The sequence below is a fragment of the Lontra canadensis genome, unplaced genomic scaffold (genome assembly GCF_010015895.1).
Source record: "Lontra canadensis isolate GAN:19392208 unplaced genomic scaffold, GSC_riverotter_1.0 scaffold16, whole genome shotgun sequence".
NCBI classification, from domain to species: Eukaryota; Metazoa; Chordata; class Mammalia; order Carnivora; family Mustelidae; genus Lontra; species Lontra canadensis.
In genome coordinates this window covers 7,123,135-7,141,464 of record NW_022631010.1, presented here as the reverse complement: position 1 = coordinate 7,141,464, position 18,330 = coordinate 7,123,135, and the positions used below count along the sequence as shown (strand labels likewise).

At 53.1% G+C, this 18,330-nt stretch overlaps 1 protein-coding gene across 2 annotated transcripts; it reads left to right on the top strand.

Moving 5' to 3' along the window:
• The first annotated feature begins 5,276 nt into the window (after positions 1-5,276).
• CUNH20orf27 (chromosome unknown C20orf27 homolog) lies at positions 5,277-18,238 on the top strand. 2 transcript variants are annotated; one of them, XM_032859089.1, is made up of 6 exons: positions 5,277-5,415; positions 12,193-12,301; positions 13,724-13,866; positions 16,224-16,362; positions 17,239-17,361; positions 17,589-18,238. In XM_032859089.1, the coding sequence occupies exons 2-6, from the start codon at positions 12,283-12,285 to the stop codon at positions 17,687-17,689; spliced, it is 525 nt and encodes a 174-aa protein (XP_032714980.1). In that variant the 5' UTR covers positions 5,277-5,415; positions 12,193-12,282; the 3' UTR covers positions 17,690-18,238. The 2 variants fall into 2 exon arrangements, with proteins under 2 accessions (XP_032714980.1, XP_032714979.1); XM_032859088.1 differs by lacking the exon at positions 5,277-5,415 and adding an exon at positions 11,979-11,984 and having other exon boundaries at positions 12,282-12,301.
• The last annotated feature ends 92 nt before the right edge of the window (positions 18,239-18,330 follow it).

Below are 18,330 nucleotides of genomic sequence, written 5' to 3'. Positions count from 1 at the left end.
TTTCTGACCCACATGAAATCTGATTTCTTCTGGATCATTCATTAATTCATTCATTCCTCTAATGTTTATTTAGTGCCTACTATGTACTAAATGCCAGGAACACAAAGATGAATATAAAACATGATTTGTCTCCCCCAGTGTTCACAATCTTAGAAGAGGAGAATGCATGCAAAGTGGTACTTAACAATTTTTTGTTACTCAATGTTTTAAACAGATAAAATACACATAATTAAAACACACATAAAAAGTAAAATGTCTCCTTGATGCCCACACAACTTCAACAGGCTTAATTTTTTATCTTTAGTTTTTGTACATTCTGCCAGAATGTCTTTTTGTGAATACAAACAAATATGCACATTTATTGTTATTCTGCATCCTCCTTTTTTTTTTTCTTACCATAAAGGGGAAGCATATTACCCACACTGTTCTGTGTCTCGATTTCCATTCAATATGATCTCTTATAGATATGTGATAGCCAATGTTATATGCCAACTTAACTGGGCCACAGGATGCCCATAATTTAGTCAAACATTCTGTGAGGGTGTTTTCAGATGAGATTGACGTTTAAATTTAAAAGTAGACTGAGTAAAGCAGATTGCTCGTCTTCATGTGGGTGGGCCTCATTCAATCAGTTGAAGACCTGAAAAGAATAAAAAGGATGTCTCTTCCCTGAGTAAGAGAAAATTTCTTCTTCTTGATGGCCTTTGAACTAGGGTTTGTCTTTTTCCCCTGCCTCTAGACTCTAACTCAGATATCAATTCTTCCTGTGTCCTGAGCCTGCCAGCCTTTGGATTTGACTCTCCTAGTTTCCAGTTTGCTGACTCATTCTGTAGATCTTGCAACTTGGCAGCCTCACTCATCACATGAGCTAATTACTTCTTATAAATCTCTATCTGTATCATCTATACCATCTGTCTCTATATCATCTCCCCTTAGTTTCTCCAGAGAATCTCAACTAATGCAAAATTTTTCTATATCAATACATTGAAAATTTCCTGTTTTTAAATCCATATAAAATTCTATTGTCTGTACAAAATGTAATTAATCAGTCCTCTATTTGGACATTTAAGTTGTTTCTAACCTTCTGTTATTAGTAGCAATAATGTAAAAGTGAAAAACCTCATACATTCATAGTTCAGTATTCTTTACAAGCATATCTGCATGACCAATGCCAGAACTGGGTTTGTTAGGATGAAGAATATGTGCATTTGTGATCTTGATATTGCAAAATTTCCTCTACAAGGGCATGGTTCAGAGCAGAAGCTGAAGAGTGATGGCCCATTGCCCTACTTTGGTTTGCACAGTGCCATGTTTTTACAAAACTAACTGCTAATTCTTATATTGATGAGGATGTGAGGCAACTGGAACTCTTTTACTCTACTGATGGAGTATGAGTAGAACCATTTCAGGAAACGGTTTGGCAGTTTCATATGAAATTAGACATATGCCTATGCTATTGTATTAGTTTGGGTTTAATTGGAGAAGCAAAAAGCATTTGTTACAGGAATTTGGCTTTGGGTAACTGTTAAACAGTATCTGTAAGACTGTTGTTTTACATATGATGGTGGAGCTTAAAAGTCCCCAAGTCAGGCCACTGGGAAGGAAAGATGGATATAAAGTTGGGGAAAGAAAGGACAAGCTGGAATCCATGAGCATAAGCTGGAACCTTTGATGGCACACCAGAACTCGTGTTGGTTCCCACTACCTCCAAACTTGATGATGTGTGTGTCCTGTAGGAGAGGAGGGTGCCCTCTGTTATCTGGCCCAGGAGTCAAAGAAGCTGAAGAAGGATCTGGGGAAAGGGGGAGTAGGTGCCAGCCTGTTATCCCAGGTCAACGACGTGTGCCAGCAATCAGCAACAAAGTTCATGGGCTGCAAACCTCCTGTCCAGATTTTGCAAGTGTACGGACATAGCCGCTGCTTTTCTTCCACCCTCCAAATCTCCTGTAAAAATGCCTGTTGTGGCCCGCTCTGCTTGGAAAGGAATTCTGGGAAATGTAGTTCACAATAGCTGAGTTGACACATTATACAAGAAAGTGGTATGTTATAGCCCCAGCTATGTTCCATCAATTTCATTCCCCAGTTATATACTCGGGAGAAATACATATGGATGCTTATGAAGACAGGTACTAGAATATACAATACAGTTTATACTATTATGGGCCAGGGCTGCTTTTGCTCAATATCATCTGTGAGAATCATTCAAGTTGTTGCATATATCAGTAGAGGCTGTTCTTCGTCATTGCTATATAATAAGCCATCGTATTGCTTATATATAAGCCACAGTATTTTAAAAAATTCATTCTATTGTTGATGGACACTTGGGTCAGCTTCAGTTTGGGGTTATTACCGATGGTGCCGGCATGAATATTTGTATACCTGTCTTTTGGTATGTAACCAAACCGGTGGATTGCTGGGTCAAAGCATTGGCATTTTCAGCTTTATTAGATACGGCCTGGAAGTTTTCCAACAAGGTTACTGTTGTCCAATTTTTATTAAAAAGAATAGAGTCCATAATACCACGTTTGGAGCTGGAATAGATGTTTTATAGGTGTTCAGTCTGTTCGCCTAAACTGGAGTTGTTCTTAATTCCTTCCCATACCGCCGCAATCTCCAGGGGGCCTATGGCTTCCCTCAAAGCTCTGTTAAGCCCCCCTGCACAGAAAGGCCCAGAAAGGCCTGGACACCACTCTGATGTTTAGCATCTCTTCTTGGTGCACAGACACACTGAACTGCAATGGTGCAGCCACGTACCATCCAATCTAGCTTCCTCCTGGCACAAAGAATCACATTTTCTCTTGGAAGCTTTCCAGAATAATCTACAATTACTGTGGCCTTGGGGCCTTCCCTGGGAACCTGTAGTCTCCCCAGGCATGGACAGCTCTGTATTGCAGGTCCTTCCAATTGGCTAGTCAGTGAGACTGTCCAGCACCTAGGGGTATGAGTGTTTGGCAGGGACAAGAAACCACAGCTCTTTTTTCGTGGTGTACTTCCTATCCTGAACTGCGAGTACCTGTGATTCCAGAGCCTAGCACAGCAACTTGATCATCATACACACTTAGTAAATATTTGTTTAAAGGAGTTGACAGGGGCACCTGGGTGGCTCAGATGTTAAGCGTCTGTCTTCATCTCAGATCATGATCCCAGGGTCCTGGGATCGAATCCTGCATTGAGCCCCGCATTGGGCCCCACATTGAGCCCCGCATCAAGCCTGCATCCGGCTCCCTGCTCAGAGGGAAGCCTTCTTCTCCCTCTGCCCCTCCCCCTGCTTGTGTTCCCTCTCTCCCTGTCTCTCTCTGTCAAATAAATAAATAAAATCTTATAAAAAAAATAAAGGAGTTGACTGTTGGGAAATAGCCCCAGGCATTGCCCAGTTAGCAGCTAGTCTCTCTGTTTTAAAGAGCCCACCCTGGGGTGAGTTTTGAGGAGAGTTGTCTAGAAAGACATAATAAAGGCAGGCCTTCACTTGGTCTTGAAGGGAGGGTGAATTTTGCCTATGAGAGGAGAGTGGGAAGGGCATTCTATGTAGAAAGATAGCATAAGGAGGGCATCAGGAAATCAATGCCTGCACAGACCCAGAAGGTAAAATCAACGTGAGAAAATAGGGATTGGCGGGCACAACAGCAAGGTGAATGTGCCAGTCTCTGGTCCCAGGCTATAGTGTGAGCCCACGCAGTTAGAGATTCTGATATTTCAAAAGGGAATAAGAAGGGAAAGAGAGGGAAGAGGAAAAAGAAAAAGAGGAGAGGAGAAAAAGGGAGAGGAGGAAGAAAAAGAGGAGATGAGGAAGAATTAGAATCTTTAAAAAAGCCCCGTGTGGGCTAAACAAGATAGATCTGTAGCCTGCTTTGGGCCCTACTGTCTGCCAACTTCAGAGGCTGAAGAATAGAATAGACATGGGAATGCACTTTTGGGGAGAGAGTGTGGAGAGGGTAGTGGGGGACATGGAATTGTGGGTTTGGGTAGTTAGCATCTGACAGGAGCGGATGGTCTGGGATCAGAATGCGGAAATCTCCCAGTGCCCACGCTGGAGGGCAGCATCTCAAACGCCAGAGCGCGCACCAATCACTCAAAAATGCTTCTAAAAAGTTTGTGAAGCTCTGCGGGACACAGTCCCAGCACACGGAGGTTTTGGAGCAGAGGAAGGTGTGATGGAAACAATAGCTTAGAAAGATTAATTTGCCAACAGTGAGGAGACCAGACACTATGGGATAGGTTAGGGGCCATAGGGATCCAGCGGAGAGGATAGGAGCCTTGGCGGTTCCCCAAAGGCGGCGACAGAGGAGGTCCTTCTCGACCCTCAGCCCTGCCATACCATCTCTCCCATAGTTACACTGATTGGGAGACGGGAACCTCGTGCAACGGACAGCTCCCCGCAGGCAGTTTAGGGACCTTGTCACAGCCTGCGAAATGGGGGAGGGGGACTGTTATTCAAGGACAGCCAGGCGCCTGGCCGAGCGGCGGCTGGAACACTTAAAGACCCCAGGGCCACGCCTCTCGCTCCCGGGCTCTTGTGCAGGTGCCCACACACCGCGCCGCTGCGCTGAGCTGGGAGCCTTCCGCTGTCATGGCGACCGCCTCCATGGAGACCAGGAGCAGAAGATGTGGTCCCCCGAGGCTCATCCCGCCTGCCTTCTTTGTTCTGATGCTTATTCGGGCCGGCCGGGCTCCCAGGACGCGTTTCGAGTCAGCGTGAGAGCGCTTCCTCCAAGGAGGGGGGATGGGTGGAAGGGGAAGAGGCTGAAACCCGGGGGTCGCGAGGCCGAAACCCGGGGGTCGCCGAGTGGGAAGGATGGCGGGTTCCTCAGCTGCGGAACAGGACCTAGCGTTGCCCATATCGATGGGCTTGTCGATGCGGGCTTGGAAGCCTAGGGAGAAAGGCGACCTTTAGGTCCCCCACTATCTCTGAGTTCGGCCTAACGGCCGCTCTAGGAAACAGAAGCCAGGAGAGCCCCCTTCCGAATTGGGGCCCAGGTGGGAGGGCAAACTCCACAGCTGAAGTTGGAACGCAGGCGTGGACTACTCTAGACGCTCCTCCTTCCCTCTCCCCTTTCTGGCCCACGCTGGCCGCGGGCCATAGCGCGCGGCCGGGCTGCCTTCATCGCGAGAACTCGCGGAGCCGTGGGTAGGTGTGGGCTGGCCTGGCGCAGCCGCGGGCCCCTTGCACATGACACTGTGGCGCAACGCCTGTTGGCGGTTCTCTGGCGCCCGCTTATTGGTCGGAAGCGTCCTCGCCCCACCCCCTCGGCCGGCCAATGGGCGGGGGTGGGGGGCGTGCCCGTGAGGCGGGCGGCGGCGGTGGCGGCGCGGGGTTCTTTCCTCGTGCTCGGCGTTGAGCCCCCGCAGCCGCCGCGACCGCCACGGCTGCAGCCGCGGTGGACCCTGCCCGAGCGGCTCCGGGGTGCGCCCTGCACGGTGAGACTGCTTCTCCTCCAGACATCTCCCGGTTCCGCCCCGTTCGCCGAGTTCCCCTCCGGTCCTAGGCAGTTGGTAACTGGGAACCCACGGAGCTGGGGCGGCGGCTCCGCACTGGGGCAGCACCCGGGAGTTCTCCGTGGCATCTGAGCTGGGGAAATGTCAGCCCGGAAGCCGCGGGTGACCGTTAGGTGGTGGAGCGGGGATATTTTCCGCGGCGCAGTGTCGGGGGCACGTGTGACACAGGGCGGGGGCGTAATGGGGTCAGCACCGTCAGCATTCCCCTCCCCCCCACCCCCCCGCTATTGTCACCGCCTCAACGTGTGACCTTGGGCAAATAGCCTCAGAGCCTCTCCTGCCTGGACGCCTTCGGGGAGGAGGGCGGTGATGTCGGGGAGTGCGGGCTCCTGAGACTCCTGCGTCAGCAGAGGTGAGGGTGGGGAGGGCACAGGAGTATCTCTAGGGGACCGAGCTGCAGCCTAGAAGCCCAGGAGGGGTGTGATGGAGGGGGAGCGTCTACCTGCATCTGTCCCCCTAGAAGATGAGAAAGGGGCGGTGATGAGGCATCACACCCACGGGAATGGAGGCATGAGAGGACAGGGTCCTAAATCTGGGCCCCTGATGCCTTTGGGGACTTGGCCAGCACCTCCCCATCACCACAGCAGAAGGGGTTTTATTTAGATTCTGGACTTGGAGCCCTGCTGGACTGAGAAGAGAATCCTTGGGTTGCCTTTCCTCTTGAATCTTCGCACTGGCGAGTGGGGGTAGGGCATTTCTCTTCCTAGGGAGCTGAAGAAGGTCAGGGGCAAGTGCCATCCCCCAGACCTGGCCTGGCCTCTAGTTTTTGGGGCCTTCAGGTGACGGGCTGAGGGCAAGACCGGGGTGGGACAGGCAATCTGGAGGCTGGAGGGGTCTAAGGCCCCTCAAGCTGGGGCATGGAGGATGGGAAGTTTTGAGGAGGGAATGGACATTTTGGGGAGACACCAGGGTGTGGGATAGTGGGAGTCTCTTCCCCAGTTGACCCCTGCTTGTGACAAAGAGAACACCATACTTATCCTTGCACTTTTGGCCTGGTGGAGGGAGGAGGAAATGGAGTCACATCCAGAGACAGTGGATGTAAAACTGCCACAACCAAACCTGACATCCAGTCTTGCCTTTTTAGGCCTTGTTCTAGGTATGCAGTCCCCTCACTCTGTGCCCAGACCTATGTCAGGTTCTGGGGTCAGCAGGACAGTGTGGTCTCGGTGGGAACTCTGTTTACAAGCTGGGACTTTTTTTTTTTTTTTTTTTTTTTTAGATTTTATGTATTTATTTTGAGAGAGAGAGACAGAAGGAGAGGGAGAAACACTCCCTGCAGAGCAGGGAGCACGATATGGGGCTTGATCCCAGGACCCTGAGATCATGACTGGAGCTCAAGGTAGACACTTAACCCATGGAGTCACCCAGGTGCCCCTACAAGCTTGAGCTTTAATGGGAGACTGGACAGTGCTGCTGGACTGAGTGCTTAAGCCAGCATTTAGCCCTGGGCTATGGTGAGGTGGGCAGCGGAGTTGGGGAGAGTGGAAGGTTGTGGAGTTTTGTGGCTCAGAAAGTCCTTGAACAGGTTGAGAATGGAGCTGGAGGAATGAATGAAAAATGAGGCCTCAAGGGTTTGGGGCCGTGTCCCCAGCCACAAAGCAGAGGATGAGCTGGGGCTGGCCCTGTGGTGCCTGGGATCTGGGGGCTGCTTCCGGGGCAGGGAGGTGGTATAGGGGTGCAGCTGTGGGATGGGGGGCCAAGGTGGCATGTTCTGGAGTTCCACTTTGCCACGGACAAACTGTCTTGGCCCTCCCTCCAGTCTGGAGCCTTGGGGCTGGAGTCTAGGGGGCTGAGAACCCTGGGTTTCTGTCTAACTCCATTGGTCCATCTGTTTGCTCACTTGCCATGTTCTTGGGCCTTCTCATGCCAGAAGTTCTCTGGGCCTGGCTGAGCCCTGCCCTGGATAGGGTAACCTTGAAACAGTCTTTCTCTCTAAAGCTTCGAGGGACCTCAGCTCTCTGTCTCCCAGAGAGAAGGTTCTTTCAATTTTCCTGAGAGTAACTGAGAGCCAGAGAAGCCCCCAGGGCCCTTGTTCCAGCTTTCCAGCCCTCCCCATCCTGTGACTGTCCATGGTATCACAGGTGATCTGTTGATAGCCCAGCTAAGCTGGGGAGGGGGTTCCTTTCGTTTTTGTTGTTGTGGTGGAGGCATTTCTCACAATATATGCTCCTTTTACATCTTCTCTGATTGAAGGGGACAGACTCTCAGCAGTCTGCTCTCTGGTAATCCCTGGGGGACCCCACTGGCCTGGGAGTGGGGGAGGAGGAAGGCAGGAAAAGGGAAGGGGGAGGGCAGCCCCTGAATCCTTGAGCTGTTTTCTGAGAAGCCTGAAGTCCCTGGGGCTCCCCCCAAGGGCCATTCGTGACTGTTCCAGGATTAGCCTGAAGAGCCTCTTTACCAGTGCTGCCCTGAAATTGCTGTTGCTTCAGAAACCGGGCCTTTGGGGTTTGCTTTTGCAAAGATGAGGGCGGAGTGGAGAGCGGTGTCAGAGCTTCAGGTATCAGCTACACCAAACCCTCAGAGGAAGAGGTCACAGCTTATTCCTGTGGCACAGAGGAGGAAACTGAGGCACAGAGATTCGAAGTAACTTCCCATGCTGCCTGAATGTGAACCAAGACTGCCAGGCTCTGGAGCCCATGATCCTGACCATGGCCCTGCTGTCTCTGTGGGGCTGTGCAGCTTGGGCTGCATTCAGGACTTGGCTGGCATAGGAGGAGGCCTGGGGTCTCCAGGGGAGTTCCTGTGGACACGGCTGCAGCAGGGGGAAGTGGATACCCTCTCTTCCTGCCTCTGATGAGGAATTGTGTTTGGATGAGAGTCTGGCTCCCAGGGGACGGCGACTGACAGGGCTCTTTGCTGAGAAAGGAAGCTTGTTTTTTCCAGCCTCCTCTGGGCCCTTTAAGTCACTTGGCTTCCATCTCAGTGTTCTCACTGCCCAAGGGTTACGGGGGTGCCTGAATGCCTGCTCTGTACTGAGCTCCGGGCAGTGTGTGAGATGCTGAGGCTGTTCTTGCCCTCAGCGGGCATTCCATCTCAAGGGGAGTAACAGATTGTGGCAAGGCCATAATAATGCCCAGTGGGAGGCCGAACTCTGTGAGATGGGGGGAGGGGAGTACCCTCTTGGGGCAAGAGTTGGCTAAGAGAGTGGGGTGGGGAGTTCCTCTTTCTCAGAGCTTCCTGTGTAGAGTCACTGGCTTTGACATGTCACATCTACCTAGAGTGCCAGCCAAGGTGCATCCTTGGGTTCCCCTTAGTTTGGTCATTCATTCATTGAACAAATATAAACCAGACACAGCTGCTCCCTGCCAGGTGCTGGTTCAGGTCCTGGGGACACAGAGTTTGGCAAAAACATAGTCACTGCCCTGGTAAGGTGGGGAACATGAAGTGATCCCAGAGGTGGCAAAGGGGATCCTTTTAAAGATTTTCAGGTCTGTCTTGGGATAGGAGGGGGACTGAAGCTAAGGTATGGGGTGGGGGACAGGAGATTGTTCCTGGTTAAAGGGAGGGCCTGAGTGACGCAGGCAGCCAATAGGCAGTGGCTTGGTGGCGAAGACAGAGAGGGGGCCCTGCATGTCCTGGGTCAGAATATTTGGGGAAGGAGTGCCCTGGAGCCTTTGCCCACCAGCCACAGGTTAAGAGTTTCACCTGGTCCTCCAGGTAGTATCTTGGGTGCTGGGGTGGCGGGGACCTTGTGGACATTGGTCTGTCATTCCCATGTGGCTGGAGCAGCTTCTGCTCCCTGTGATTGGTCATTTTTCACTTGTCCTGAATCCACTGCTTCAGGGCATGGCTGGAGTGGGTGGGGTGGGAGAGGCTTCTCTTCAAGGGCCAGGCTCTCTGGGGATAAGCAGCATTCCAGGGCTAAGGGGGTGCTCTTCTGGGACTGACCCCAGATTGGCCCTGACCAGAGATAAGTCAGGGCACAGTTCCCTTCCCTGGACAGTGGCCTGGAGCTAGTTTTCAACGGTTGGGGTGGGGGATGGTGGAGTGGGTGCTGGCCTGGGACCTGAGACCCAAATCTTGCCTTTCTCTGTACCTCCCTAGGCTTCCTACCTGGGGACTCTTGGTACCTGAGGTGTTTACCCTGCCCATGAGGCATTTGGGGCTGGGTGGGCTTCTCTCACACTGGGAAGTGAAAAGGGAGTTGAGACCTGCTCCCAGGGCAGCTTGGTACCTAAGAGACCTCGAGGTCATGTCCTCTACAGGCCCAACCCCCAACTGTGAGGCCACCATGTGGTTTCTCTTCTTTCCCTGAATTAGCCAAAGTCATTCATGGATTATTCATCCCTAAATACTTCAGCGGACATCTCTGAAAAATAAGGACATTTGTGTCTATACGATATAATTCCATTATTTCACCTAACAAGATTAGCTTTTCTTTCTTTTTTTTTAAAGATTTTATTTATTTATTTGACAGAGAGAGACCCAGCAAGAGAGGGAACACAAGCAGAAGGAGTGGGAGAGGGAGAAGCAGTCTTCCCGCTGAGCAGGGAGCCCAATGTGGGGCTCGATCCTGGGACCTTGAGATCATGACCTGAGCCGAAGGCAGATGCTTAACAACTGAGCCACCCAGGCGCCCCTGCTTTTATTTCTTAATGTCACCATCCTCCATGTGAATGTCCTATTCACATTTCCCAAATATCCCCTACACGTCCTTTTTCTTTCTTTCTTTTTTTTTTAAGAACCCTCCCCCACCCCATTTATTTTTCCTCTTGTAGCTGATGTGGTGGAAAAAACCAGGTCAGCTGTCCCATCGAGTCCCCTGGCTTCTTGGTCTCTTTGTGTGTTAATTTACAGCAGTGGTTGGCAAACTTTTTCTGTCAAGGGCCAGACAGTAAATATTTTAGATTTTGCAGGCCATGTGGTCTCTGCAATTACTCAAAGTAGCTTCGCTTTAGTGCAAAAGCAGTTTTAGACACCACGTAAACAAAGGAGTGCAGTTGTGTTCCAGTAATATTACAGAAAACAGGCGGCCGCCTCAGGCTGCGGCTCGGCCAGCCCCTATCTAGACCAACTGCTGCTCCTTTATTTTTCTTGCAGTTTGGGGGAAAAACCAAAATGATGGGTCAGTTGTCCTGTAGAACATTCTGGCCTTCTGGGTTTGTTTTGTTGCTTTCCCCAGGAGTCATCTCCTCAGAGATGTCACTCACCTCCGCGTTTTCAATAAGCCAGAAGCTAGGGGTTTCCTTAGATCCAGGTCAGACATTTCATGTAGGACCCCCTCGTCAGTGATGCTGTGACTTCATGCCCCCTCCCCTCAGGAAGCCTCTGTGTGTCAGGTTGTCCCACTGGGAGTGGCAGGAGATTGAAGAGTGCGTGTCAGCACATCGCTCTGTTGCACACTTGTTTCGGTCCCCTGATGTGTCCGTGGGGCACTGGGCATCTGTGAGCACCTGCTTCCATCGACCTTTGCCCTCAGGGTCGAGATTCCCCTGCCTCCCTGCCTCTAGCTTTTGTTTCTTTGGTGGTTGCAGAATTGTTTAGCATTTGTTCTTTCTTTTGTTGTTGAATAGTGAGAATTCTTCTGTAAAGACGGGTTTTCCTTTAACCCGGATGATTTAGTTACCTGAAAGGCTAAGAGGCAGGCTGAATGATTTCTCTTTATTGCCAGTTTTCTTTCTTTCTTTTTTAAGATTTTATTTATGTGTTTATTTTAGAGAGAGAGAGAGTGAGAGAGCTCCTGCATGTGGGGGCGTGGAGGGCAGAGGGGAAGGGAGAGGGACACCAGCAGACTCTGCACTGAATGCGGAGTCTGACTCAGGACTCTGATCTCACGACCCTGAGATCCCACCCTGAGCAGTAATCAAGCAAGAGTTGGGTGTTTACCCCGATGGCGTGACCCACCACCCATCCTTATTGCCAATTTTCAGAGTGAAGACTTAGGGTATTGCTACTGTCAGTGGTGACAAATGAGGGTTTGGGTTTGTTTATTTTGGTTTCTCTTTCTGTAATCTCTGTGAATGTTCCAATTTTATGTATTCCATCTGTTTCCATCAGTTGGACTCATTCTTCTTCTTGATGCTTATTAGATGGACCATCAAGGGCCAGGCTGCTCACACAGGCTTCCTGGAGATGCCTCCTACTGCCCCTGCCCTGTGGCTGTCCTGGGGGAGCTAAGCCAGCCCAGTGAATCAGGCCAGAGGCCAAATGTTACATTGCCATGGGACAGCCCCTTCCCCTGGCCCTGAGCCATCACCTGGAGGGAAGCCCCAAGGGCCCATCTTATGGGGGCCCCCATTCTTACTCTGGATCAAGCATCCTGACCCAGCTGCACTGGGTCTGTAACCTGAATAATGTGGCGTCTGGCTGCAGGAGGGGAGAACCCCTGAGATTACCAGCATGAGAAGTGGCCTCTGAAAAGTGCCAGTCACGTCCCCTTCCTTTCTAAGCTGTCCTTCCTGCCAGCTTCGGGTGGGTTGTATATTGGCGCTTTGGCACCCAGAAGTTGCAGTTCAGCGCATGCTGGCAAGGCTCTGGGTCAGTAGGGCATCAGGCAGGCATGAGGGCTCTTGGGGAATGTGGGGAGTGGGGGCAGAAGCCCCCCCATGTGAGAGGGTATAGGCAGCCCTTGACTGTTGAAAGCAGCAGGGGGTTGGGTCTTAGTGTCTTCCCCTGAAGGGAGGTCTCTGCTTTGCTTTCCACCAACCATGGGCCCTTGGGTGGCCTTGACCCCTGCCCTCCTGACTCCCCACTCTTCAGGCTCCTGCTGGTGTCCCCGGAGCATGGGAGGCTGCTGCGCTTGAGCGGCGGTGCCTGGCAGGAGCTGCATCTCTTACCCTGTGGCAGGGCATGGCGGCAGCCAACAAGGGTGAGTGCCTTCCTGGCTGGGCAGGGTTTGCACCAGTCTTCCAGTGGGCCCTGGCGGGAGGGCTGTTGTTGCATGTGGGGCCTGCATCAGCTGTGTGTGTGTGTGTGTGTGTGTGTGCGCGCGCGCGCGCGTGTGCGCGTGTCGGAGTGAATTACATTACATCAGTGTAATTATACCAGTGTTTGTGCTGGGTCCCGGCGCTCACCCAAGCCTTAGCAGGGAACCAGAGACTCCAGCTGGCTCCCTGGTGTGCTGGTTTATGGAGGTGTCTGCCGTCTGGTCCCCATGTTCCAGCTTCCCTGTTCTGCTGTGGGGACTAGGGGGCATTAGAGCCTTGGGGTGAACCTGGAGGCTGACGGGGTAGGTAGGGCCACAGGAGGCCACAGAAGGGAATTTGGGTTTCATTCAGGGTCCAGAAAGGCTCTTCAAGGGTTTTAGGCAAGGGAGGCCAGGTAAAATTTGAGGGTCAGTTCTGGGGGGGAGCTCAGCAAGGAATGTGGGGGGGGTCAGGCTGCCCCCTCCTGCCTCCCCAGACCAAGCCAGGCCTGGCCTAGTCCCACCAAAAGGCTCTGGGCAGAGGTCTTGGGAGGCCTAAAGGCTGTGGCTGTGGGCCAGAGAGGATTGGGGTCCTGCTTATGGGAACATGCGCCTCCCCCAGCCCAGGCCCTCCCTCCAGCTCCAACTGCTCTGCCTGTCTCAACTCCCTGCCTCTAGGCCTCGGAGAACTGGACCCAGCTAGGAACAGCTGATGGCCTTGTGTGTGTGTGTTTGGGGGTGGGTGGTTAAGTAGAGGAGGGTAGGGTGTCTCTGGGAGGGGTCTGGGAGGCTCCCTTGGGTACCTCCGTCTTCCTTGCTGGTGATCAGGGATGAGGTTTAGAGCCTCTTCTAGGTGTGCTCAGTGTGGTTTTTGGCCCCCTTTGTTTCTTCCACCTCCAGAAAGGTCCCATAGAGCCTGCTCCAGTCCCTGCCCTGCTCCTCTCTTAGGTTGGGGTCATCAGGAGGGGCAGGCAGGGGCCTTGGCACTGATAGACCGGGAACCCAAGGCTGGGGCTGAGTCTGCACTATCTGGGGCTTGCTGAAAGTCTGCAGGACTGCCTCATCTCCTCTAAGTAAGGGGTCATACTAGCGAATCCCTGACACACCCATCATCAGGGTGCTTATATATATATATATATATTTTTTTTTTTTAGGGTGCTTATATTTTGTGGGAGGACTGGAAAGGTAGAGGGCCTTAAGCCTCATGACCTCCAATATCCATTAGGATGTGGCTTAGCCCTGAAAGGAGCCCACCCAGTGGCTGCTGAGTGATGTCAAGGGCAGTTGTAGGGGCTGGGGGGGGCATGGGGGTGACATGGGGGAGTCGTCTCCTGGGGGTAGAGGAAGCCAGCAGCCCCTGGAGCCCTCTCCTCTTTCTCTTCCCAGGCAACAAGCCCAGAGTCCGGAGTATCCGCTTTGCAGCAGGCCATGATGCAGAAGGCTCCCAGAGCCATGTCCACTTTGACGAGAAGCTGCATGACTCTGTGGTCATGGTCACCCAGGAGAGTGACAGCAGCTTTCTGGTCAAGGTATGTGCCCTCCCCCCACCATCTGCCTTGCTCCCTCAGCCTTTGCCTGGCCTTGCCTGGCTTCCTGGGCCTGTTTGTTTCGTTTGCTTTAAGTGGGCTTCCGAGGCACATCTTGGTCCCTCCCTGGGCCTTGGTTTCCCGGTCTGTAAAGTGGGAGGTAGCAAGACTGCAACGAAATGAGTGCCTTTAGGATGTTACTCCAATAAAGTGGGACGGAGCTGTTGTCATCAGTGTCACCCCAAGAGCAGCGGTGGAAGGTGGTGTTCAAGCTTGAGGTGCCCAAGGCCTGGGTTCAGGTCCAGGCCTGCTGTTCTGGCACTGGGACCTCGGGCAGGTCACCTCAGTTTCCTCTTCTCTGAGGTGAAGACCGTTCACACCCCATTGAGTTGGTGCAAGCATGAGGTGAAAGAATGTGTGTGTCATACAGGTGTGACACATAATTTTGCTGATGACAGGGTGTGACTTCCGTTACCCCCCTTTGCCAAACCTCTGGTGGCTTTAGGCTGTCTGTGGTTTTAGTGTTTTCTTATCACCCTGTGTCTCCTGGTGGGAGTCCCACCTCACACACACTCCATCATGGCTTCTCTGAGTGCTGGGGCACCGGCAGATCCCACATTCACTTGGGAGGGGCAGGAGGAAGTGTCTGGAGGGGACAGATTGGTGGCGAAACAGGGAATGAGGCCCTTAGGTTGGACAGTAAGCCAGAGCTCTGGAGATGAGTGGGAATGCCCCAGCCAAGGGGAAGGCATCTGGTCCATCGGGGCCTCCCTGAGGAGGGGCCCAGATTCATCATTTCTGCCCAACTGTAAAATCCTCACTCTTTTCCTACAGCTGGCAACTTCCTCCAGGGAATTAACGGAAGGAACCAAAACTTGAAAGAATAGCTCTCTCTCCCCCTGCCTCCCCGTTGCAAAATCCATTGACGTCCACTAGGGAAAATTTGGAAGCTAGAGAAAACTGTAAAGAAATTTAAGAGCGCACACAATCATACTGTCCAGACAACAACCACAGTTAATAGTTAATATTTTGATGTGTGCCATTTCAGGACTTTTTTTTTTTTTTCCCCTTCATTTCCAAAAACAAAAAGCTGGTATCACAACAGACATGATGTTTCTTGCTTGCTTGTGAACCGTCTCCTGTCTAGGTCAGTAAATAATTTTCTACGAGATTTTCAAACTGCCTGATAATTCCATTAAATATATCATCATTGATTTAGCTGGTCCCCTATTCCTGGTATTATGGACGTTTCTATTTTTTACTTAAATTGGGCAGCGATGAATGTTTTTTGAACATCTCTAAGAGTTCCTCTGGAAAATTCTGTAGTTGGTGCAGCTGGACCACAGGGTCACCATTGGCAGGACAGCCAGAAAGGCCTCTTGAGAAATGTGTCCTCTACCTGCAGAGTGTGGGAGCCCCTGGGCTGACCTTTATCATGTGGTGATGTCTGTCCCGCTGAGCTAAGTGCTTCCCGCAGCGAGTCCTAACAAGCCCCGAGGCCTGGACTGTCTGGCCCTTGCCACTGTGAGCACACGCACCCCCCAGACTGCACTCTGCCTAGCCTGCCTGTTCAGCAGCCACCCCAGCTTGTGTCCCGTCATGCGACTGGACTTAGCAAGGTTGGCATCTGTTTCAGGGGGCACTGCTTGCCAGTCACTGTGTATGAACAATGGAAATGGCTTGGGCCCGGAGTTGGGGCTCTGGGCACACTGATCCTTTGAGTGGTAGGCAGACATCCACATTCAGGTGCCGGTGGGCCAGCTGGAGACTGACACAGATGGTCTTGTGTCTGTTTTTCTAATTCTGTCTCCTCCTCCTTCCCGTGCAATCTGTCTTGCCCATTATCTCCATGCGAGTGATGAGAGGACCAGTGTCCCTGACCCCAGGCTGTTGGTTCTTGGCAGGTGCTGGCAGGGGTGGGGCCAGGTGAACAGCCATCTTGTGGGCCTTTGAACTTCCCCTTATGGGCAATGCCAGGTGCTTGCTATGTGCCACAGGTAGTAGGAGTGGCTGAGAGGCCTCGGGAGGGCTTTACCCAGGCCACACTGTGTGGTGTCCCCGCCAGTCATTGTCTGGCTTCCATGTCTTCATCTATAAAATGGGCTACCATATACTGTGGGGCCCATGAAACAGATGTTGAGTAGCAAGCTGGAGGGATGAGGTCCTCAGGCAAAGGGCTTGGAGCCACTGGGCTTGGGGTGTGGCCAGGCTGGAGTGCTGGAGGGAGTTAGTTCCCCCTCTGGGATTCCTAAAGCAGCAGGTACAGGGGCTCACAGGATCCTAGGTGGAAGGAGCTGCCAGGCCCTGGGGGAGGCTGAGAGTAAAGGTGCTTCCCTCTCTCCCCTGTCTTCTTGCTACAGGTTGGCTTCCTGAAGATCCTGCACAGGTATGAGATTACCTTCACTCTGCCCCCAGTGCTCAGGCTGAGCAAGGATATCCGAGAAGCTCCAGTCCCCAGCCTACACCTCAAGCTCCTCAGCGTCCTGCCCATCCCAGAAGGTGTGTCCCCTGCTCAGGGTGCTGGAGGCCTGCTGTCCTCCAGCAGGGCCTGGGTGGAAGTGGGGGTGAGTGCATGGGGTGCTTCCTCTCCCCCTTCCAGGGTGGATGGGCAATTCAGCAGTTGGGGGACATGAGGCCTCTTTACAGGCTTGGAGTGTCGCATCTCAGCAGGTCCCATACCCCAGGCCTTGCTCCTGGACAGAAGTCCGTGGGCTCGCACTACCGGCCTGTGCCTGTGCATCACGTGGTAGTTCCCTCAGTAAGGACGGGCTCTGGGCCTCCAGCTCTCCCTCCTGCCTGCCCCTCAAGAAAAATCTGCCAGAGCCCCAGGAATCCTGGGCAGCTATGTCCTAGCACCTGCCAGTCACAGGCTTTGGACTTGGGGCTGCTTCTCCCTCCCCTGCCCCCGCCAAGAGGCTAGGGTGTCAGTTTCATAGTATGCTGACACCCCAGCTTCAGTTTCACGTCCCCCGACTTCCTCTTCAAGACCTTGCCCCTGCGGGGATTTGGCGAGCTCCCTCAGGCCTTTACCTCTTGCCGCCTGATCTGCTGAGGGCTTGCCCTGTCCCTCTTCCCCATCTCCCCCTCTCCCTGTCTGCCTTTTTGGGGAATCAGCGGGCCCTTCTCCTGGAAACCTGAGTTTGACCCTTGGAGCCCTAATGGGGTTGTCCACAGGCTGGAGGCACGTAGAGCTCAGTGAAGAGTGGGAAGTTTCCAAGGCCTGTTTGTACAGCCCTGGGGATGGCGGGGGATAGGTCCTGGGCTGTCCTCGCTCCTTTGGAGGAGGTGGCCAGTCTTGGTGGCAGGTTGAGGCCAGTGAGTGCTGGGCGGGGTGGGGTGGGGGGGAGACCATGGAGGTGCTGATGACCTGGGCAGGTTACAGCGTCAAGTGTGAGTACTCGGCACACAAGGAGGGTGTCCTCAAGGAGGAGATGCTGCTAGCCTGTGAAGGAGGCACCGGCACCTGCGTGCGAGTGACAGTGCAGGCACGCGTCATGGGTGAGCTTTCGAGCCTTGGGTCTGGCTACAGGAGGGGGGTGCCAGCTTGGCTGCAAGGGCTTTCCGCTCTCCCTGTCTGAAAAAGGTGTCCTTACCCTGGCCTAGGGTTCGCAGGTGCCTTTCTCCCGACTCTCCTAGCAGAGCCCACAGGGAAGCGTGGGGGGTCTCCTAAGAGTGGGTGGGGCCAGGGGCCAGCCTGGCATTCTGATCTGTCACCTGCCTTGCAGACCGACACCATGGCACACCCATGCTGCTTGATGGGGTCAAGTGCGTGGGTGCTGAGCTAGAATACGACTCCGAGCACAGCGACTGGCATGGCTTCGACTGAGGCCTGCGGCCCTGCGCGCCTTGGGGCCCCACAGCCTTAAACCCCACCTCATCTCCCCAAATGCTGTGTGATGTGGCTTCCTCGCCCCTCCCCGGGGTGGGGGCGGGGTGGGGTGTCCAGGGGCCTCTCACCTCTGCCTTCATTGTGCCACCTCCCTGCCTCTCCTGTGTCCTCCTCTCCCACTTCCTCCTCTCCGTGTGCCTCAGTCTCCTGCTGGATGAATTGGGTTGAGCCCCCAGGAAGGCTATCTGAGGAGGGGAAGGGGGGGCCTGGGGTGGGTTCTGCCCTCCCCCCACCCCAAGCCATAGGGGCTGTAGCCAGGGCTTGGGAGAGGAGGGCGCTGGCTCTGTGACGCCGTTGTCACTCCCGTTATTGCTGCTGCTGTCTGGCTTTTGCCGTCCTGTGCCCCCTCCCTCTTTCCTACTGCTGGCCGAGCTCAGTCGGAGGGAGGCACAGCCCCCATGTCCTAACCCCCAGGTCTGTGTTACTTGGTTTTTAAAGGACTGATTGGGATAAAACCCTAAAGAAATAAAACTTTCAGTGGATACCGGAGGCTCGCCAGTGTTTGTTCTCCAGGGCTCTGAGAACACCCAGTCCTCCACAGATGGGCTAAAGAACAATTTTGGCTGTATTATTCTTTT